A 6,545-nucleotide genomic window follows, 5' to 3' on the forward strand; every position below is an offset into this window, starting at 1 on the left:
GCTGAACCACAATGAGCGTAGATAGAGAGAAGGGATCAAGAAGGCTGCTGATGTTGTTATTTAAGGTTTCCCCATTATGCTGTAAATGTATTTGTGCAGAAATAAAGATTGATGTAATTCGTATGTTTAGGAATGTACAGGATTATGTATTGATAAAGTTTGGAACTTTTTTTTTTTCTTACAACACAGTGAAGGTGAAACTTGAGAGAATGTGAAAACTGCCAGGAAGGATTTTAAATCCTCTACCATTAAATTAACGTTCAAAGTGGGAAACAAAGTAATTGTTTACACCGTCAATGTTAGGCTTCCTCTGAAGGCCATAGAGGTCCTTTTGAGCTTCAGATGAACCGAATGAGAATGTTTCATTGCAATACTTCAAAACTACAAGTTTTCATTCCCCATAAAATCCAAAACAGGTGGCAAAGTCAGGATACATTTCCAATGACCAAATATGTTATTTTTAATTTTGTATTAGGTTTTTTTTGTATATAAAATAATTTAGGCTTTTTAGTTTTACTTTTTTTTTCCTCGAAGGTTGCACTTCTATAGAAATGTTGTGCTAAATATTTCTATAAAAGTTGACATGATGTCACTTTGCACTATAGAAGTCCATGCTGTGCTGTGGTCCTGTGTAATCGAGCATTTCTTCAATGTAAAATTGTTACTGAATGTTGTTTGTTCACCACTACAGGAGAGACGTTGCCTGTCCAACTGCAGGTCAGCCTTTTCTTAAAAATGGGTGGAAAAGAGATCATTATGTTTTTGCACTCTTAATATGCCACTAACTAAAAATTCAAACCTACTTGTGTGGAAAAGAAATGTTCAGTTACATCCTGCGTCTGACACAGACTTGTAGTGCATGAATATGCAACACTGCACATGTCTGACACCACTGTAATGATAGCTGCCATTTTGTTTACTAATGCCAGTTATTGCTTCCTGTGAAATTGAGCTTTGTTGTCTTTAGCTGTTCAGTGTTCTACTGTGAATATTTCCCAAGTATTATTTCTGGTGAGCCCAAAAGTGCTGTCTCCTGTGCTATCACTAAGATCTATTTATTGAGTTGTTATTGCAACCACATTTAAACTGAAATAAACGTTAAAATATAGGCTGCATATATGATCATTGGTTGTGCTGCTATATTCAACTTTAATTCCCCACATTTATTTCCTTTCAAGTGTGATCTAATGTCAAAACTGTAATCATAATTGACTTTTTAATGAACGTTACTAGTGGCCCATTAGTGTTTTCTTGTTTCCCCATGTCAGGGTTTGTCAACTTGGAGTTGAGGGTTAGCATCAGAGTTTGTTAAACCGGTTTACTGGAACAGGCCCCAGTGAAAGAAGCAGGAAATAAGACCGTAATATACTGTAAACAAGTAACGGAACCACAACAGTGTCATATAGTGCTTCCCGTGTTCTTATTTGTTTGTTTTGTTTGCGAAATAGGGGAACAGTGACTCTCCTACTTCCTTTCTCCAGAGTTCAATGTGAGTGAACATGGACCTGGGGATAGTACTGTCCAGCAGGTCAGAGAGTAGGACGGATTCACCTCTCAGGAAGTAATTTGTGTTGGTATTATTGTTTTATAATACCGTACAACTGCAGGTGAAATGACAGAAGCAGTAGAGGAAGTGCTGTTTGACTGTAGTGCTGTTGTTAGCTTGCTAGCCCCTAATTAGGCTTGAGGTATTGGGTTCTGGAAAAGGGTGGGGTCAGATGAAGAATCATAAGACAAGAATGCTTAGGGTTAAATTAAGTAAATATTAGGTTATGTAAGGGGGTGGGGCGCAAAATTAACTTCCCTCATAATCTACTCCCAAGTTTTAGGAACTAACGCTAACCGTAATGTTTACAACCCTAGTCATTTATTTCCTCACAGCTATTTTTAAGCTACTGACAACGATCTGCTTTTTGTGACTGCCTTCTGTTTTTACCTGCCATCGACCGATTTCGTCTCCTGTTTCCTCTTATCTTTGGCTTCCGCCTTATTTCTGCGTCTCTCGAGCTCCCGGTCCTGAGTGACAGTATCGGAAACATGGCGATAAACAAATCACACTCAGGTGAAGACGTCGATAAAAAGTGTATTTTCTGTTTGATCGCCAACGATCAAGATGAAGAAGCGGAAATTCTAAAAAAGGTAAGATCCCTTTAAACGAAGACTGGGGGGAACTGGGGTGTATTTTAGCCAAATCTGAGTTTATTCAAAGAAATTAGTTTTCTATTCCCGAAACAGTTTTTTTTTACATTATCTTTAGTAACATTACGTCATTTCAATGTGCCTTAGAGACAGTGACAAGAACATTAACATTTAAAACGGTAAGCATTAAAAATTCAGAATCAAATAAGACAAACCTAAAACATTGTTAAAAATCAAAATAAAATCAAACATAGTATCCATAAAATGAAAATGAAACAAAGATAAAAGAAGATCAGTGGTGGTTGAAGTACTCAGAGTAAAAGTAGTAAATGTTAAGTAAAAGTAAAACAACCTTATATGTATATTCTGAATTACTGCTGCTAGTTTATGAATTTTCAACCGAGGATCAATAGTTTTATGATATACCAGTTACCTCCACCTAAACACACTGAATATGTGTTACAACAGTGCTGTGTTTGCTGACCTATGGGTTAACATGTGTTTTATCTTTTGTTCTGATATTTCCGTTCGATCTCACAGGATGAGGAGCTGGTGTGTTTCAAAGACATTGAGCCTGCTGCTCCTCATCACTACCTGGTTGTACCCAGAAAGCACATAACCAGCTGCCTCTCATTGCACAGGGGACACACTGGCCTCGGTCGGTGATGATACAAATACAGCAGGCACCAGTGAACCCCTATGTTGTTACTAACAACACTACTTCATGTAGTAATAATACTGCTGCCAATGTTAATTAATTCTGCCATTAGTACAATATTACTGTTGCTTCTACTAATATTATTCACTGAACTCCTACAACCTACAGCACGTATTTTGGTTTTCCTTTTTCATTTGTTTCAGTGTAATACAGTGCTCTGTCAGCTACCTCATGCTGCCTATATGCTCTATGTGCACAAATTTTATTTTGTCTTATTATCTGGCCTTTGCCGAAAAATAACTGAGACATGTATCCAACAGTGGAAAGGATGGCTGAAATGGGGAAAGCTGTACTACGTGACCAAGGAATCACTGATATGAAAGACATACAGTAGGTGGAGACAAAGTTATTTTCTCAAATGTCAAACATTTGGGTCAACTAATTAACAATTATAATTGTTTGAAGAGTAGAACACACATTTAAACTATTGTAAACTATAAGGCTGCAGCATAAAATGGAGTGGGGGGTAGGGGTGGGGATTGAATTACACACTCACTTTGTCAAAAATCAATGTGTTTCCTGAAAGATATTACCCAGTTCTTTTACCCAGGAACTCAGAGAGACAAAGCGGACCACTTGGATATATAAAAAATATAACCGTGCTGGTTTATTCAAAGGATCACAGGCAAAATTAACATTACACGTCCAGGCATCTCCCACCTCCAGTCCTGCGCGCAGGCAGACGGAGATCAAAAAAGACTCTGAACCCAAGATCTCTATACATTTTATCTGGTTTGGGCTAGCCCATTCTACCCAGTAACGTCAAATCGTGACATCACCTGATATGCCAGCTTCACAGCTGGCCGTAGCAGTAGTCAAAACATGGAGAGAATCAATGTGTGTGTGAGTGTTGATCATGTGGTGTGTAGCTAAAAGCATACAGGACATTCAGGGACATGATTCAGGGACCGAACAGTAAGCCTCGGAAGATATTATGATTAAGATTACGGCTGAACATATCATGCTAATAACAATATTCATCCTGCCTGCAGACTCTTCAATCTAGTTGACCTCGGCCTAGATGCAGCCTGCAGAACTCATGACAATGAACTGAGCATTTAACAGCCTGAGCATAGACATCCTGGCTACACTTAAACATTCCTATACAACAAGTATCTAATCAATATCTAACTGACTAAGAAATTACCTAACATTCCTCTTTTGGACCTTCTGAAACTGCACTCTGACTTGCAGTGTCAAAGCTTAAAGCACTGATGTGTTTTCCTCCGCAGGCTGGGCTTCCACCAAGCTCCCTACATTTCAGTAGAGCATCTCCACCTCCACGTGCTCGCCCCCACCACAAAAATCATATGGGACCAGAGGAATATGTTCAAACCAGCTTTTGTTACTGTGAGTGTTGAGGAAGACAGACTCCCTCTGTTCTTTATTTCACTGATTTTCTTTAATCAGTTTTCTTATGAAGGTCATTGCAGTATTGTACATTACACACTTACTGTACTTGTTCTTTTCTTGTTTTCATAAGTTTCTGCAGATAAAACCATGCAAATGTCTAGACATAAGCTATAAATAGATGCCAAAACAGATAAATTAACTTCCCTGTGCATTTTCATTTGCTCTCGACAGTCTCTTTGCCCTGTTTAAAATAATGTACTTGTCTTTGCAGGAAGAATGTTTACGGAAACATCTAAAGGACAAAGCTCCACCGCTCAAGTATTGTTTGACAGACTGTTTTTCATGTCTGCGAGCTACCAGCTCCCAAGGTGGACTTTCTGAAAAGCAAACATCTCAGAGGCGTATCTGATCCAAAATCAGCCACAGAACAAGCGTGTTTTTAAAAGAATGCTCAAATTCTGCAAGGTGGGACACAACAGGAATAACAACATAGACTGACAAGGATATTACAGAACATTATCTGAAAGCAGATAAATTCATTAGTTTTGAAAGGAAAGCCATAGCTCTGAGATGTCACTGTAGACAAGTGACTATGCACATTTGAGTCAAACTGGTTTACACTAGTAGTATATATATATATATTTAAACAGTGTGGCTGTGTTTACATGCAAACAGTATGCACTTGAAAAACAGTTTTATCTATTGTATGTTCTAGATTTTGTTGTATCTACTGTGTTCTAGACTTTGGTGTGTGTAAAGGTAAAAAGACTCAAATGAATTATATGTGAATAGATTATTTTATGGTTAGAATATTAAGAGTATAATGGATCGACTCCATTAAATGTTATGATATTATGTGCGATCAGTTTTTAAGATATACTGCATCAAAAAAATGTATTTACTTAAAGTTTTTGTGACATTGGGGCTTTATTATATAAGGGAAGCATGCAAACCAATAACCAATAACCAAAATAATCCAGTGACTGCTGATTTTCATTTATTAAAGCATACACTAAGATACAGTACATTGGTAATGAACATATGAAAAAAATACAAACAGAAGAAGGGGGGGAGGGGATATCTTCTTCTGTTCCCCGGCAGAGCAGTTCAGCTCTGTTCTGAATGGTCCTTCCTAGAAGGAAGGTGGTGTATTTGTAGGTGGCTACAGGTGAAACCCAGTTCCCTTATTTTATCGTCCCTCGAGCGAGGAGGCTGTCTGGAGGAGCTATAACCCAGGATACACGAGTGTATTCTTTTTGAAAATCTGTTTGTGATTGGACGCTTTACATTACAGCTCCGAGGAAAGGACGTCTCATAAGAGTTAAAATATGTATCCTCGTTCCTCTTAAATTCGTTGGGAGTTTAGTGCAAAGTGTGGATCTTTTGTCTGCTTTTTGCCTTTATTTGACAGAAATACAATTTATGCAACATAAACAAAATTGCGTTTTTCCTACAATAGGCTACTTCCCGCCTTTCCTGTTTGCTGTGTGTCAGTTATTTAGTGATCATTTTAAACACGTTAGGTAATTTCTTAGTCAGATAGATATTTGTTAGACATCTGTTGTATTAGCAAATGTTTAGTTGAGACAGGCTGTCTATGCTCAGGCTGGTAAATGCTTAGTTCATTGTCATGAGTGCTGCAGGCTGCATCTAGGCCAAGGTCAACTAGATGGCAGAGTCTGCAGACAGGATGAATATTGCTAGTAGCATGCTATGCTCAGCCGTAATCTTAGTTATAATATCTTCCGAGGCTTACTGTTCGGACATGTCCCTGAATGTCCTGTATGTTTTTAGATACACGCCATTAATCAACAGCCACACACTTTAATTTTCTCCATGTTTTGACTACTGCTCTGGTCAGCTGCCAAGCTGGCATATCAGGTGACGTCACGGTTTGACGTTGCCTGTGTAGGATGGGGCTAGCCCAACCAAGTGATTAAATTGTATAGGCTATTAGGTTCGGGGCTTTTTCATCTTCCGGGCTGCCTGTGCGCAGTACTGGAGGTGGAAGATGCCTGGACGTGTGATGTTAATTTTGCCTGTGATCCTTTGAATAAACCAGCACGGTTATATTTTTTAGAAATCCAAATGGTCTGCGTCGTCTCTCAGAGTTCCTGGTTGAAAGAACTGGGTAATATCTTTCACACACGTTAAGAATGTAGGCTACCAAGTATGTATAAATATCAACTGAAATAATAAAGGTAATAAAAGTAGTGTAGACACAAAATCGCTCCACGATAAAAAAAAAAAAAAGAAGTTTCAGGAGCAGGCCTAAGGTCAAGATCTCTTGTCAACTTACGTTGTTCTTTAGTGAGTAATGCCTAGTATTGAATGA

The 6,545-nt window shown here is 38.3% G+C and overlaps 1 protein-coding gene across 2 annotated transcripts; it reads left to right on the forward strand.

Annotated features, from left to right (window-relative positions):
* The first annotated feature begins 1,465 nt into the window (after nucleotides 1-1,465).
* LOC109954447 (histidine triad nucleotide-binding protein 3) lies at nucleotides 1,466-5,265 on the forward strand. 2 transcript variants are annotated; one of them, XM_020589777.1, is made up of 6 exons: nucleotides 1,466-1,561; nucleotides 2,008-2,139; nucleotides 2,680-2,797; nucleotides 3,118-3,187; nucleotides 4,090-4,207; nucleotides 4,482-5,265. In XM_020589777.1, the coding sequence occupies exons 2-6, from the start codon at nucleotides 2,038-2,040 to the stop codon at nucleotides 4,617-4,619; spliced, it is 546 nt and encodes a 181-aa protein (XP_020445433.1). In that variant the 5' UTR covers nucleotides 1,466-1,561; nucleotides 2,008-2,037; the 3' UTR covers nucleotides 4,620-5,265. The 2 variants fall into 2 exon arrangements, with proteins under 2 accessions (XP_020445433.1, XP_020445434.1); XM_020589778.1 differs by lacking the exon at nucleotides 1,466-1,561 and having other exon boundaries at nucleotides 1,578-2,139; nucleotides 4,486-4,599.
* Nucleotides 5,266-6,545: the final 1,280 nt, after the last annotated feature.

The sequence above is a fragment of the Monopterus albus genome, unplaced genomic scaffold, assembly GCF_001952655.1.
Source record: "Monopterus albus unplaced genomic scaffold, M_albus_1.0 scaffold9.1, whole genome shotgun sequence".
Classification (NCBI taxonomy): Eukaryota; Metazoa; Chordata; class Actinopteri; order Synbranchiformes; family Synbranchidae; genus Monopterus; species Monopterus albus.

Bases quoted from the DNA above. Each gene is read 5' to 3' on its own strand.
- LOC109954447 (XM_020589777.1), top strand. From the start codon at position 2,038: ATGGCGATAAACAAATCACACTCAGGTGAAGACGTCGATAAAAAGTGT. The intron at 2,140-2,679 runs GTAAGATCCCTT...TCGATCTCACAG, and splicing joins AAGCGGAAATTCTAAAAAAG to GATGAGGAGCTGGTGTGTTT. The intron at 4,208-4,481 runs GTGAGTGTTGAG...TTGTCTTTGCAG, and splicing joins TCAAACCAGCTTTTGTTACT to GAAGAATGTTTACGGAAACA.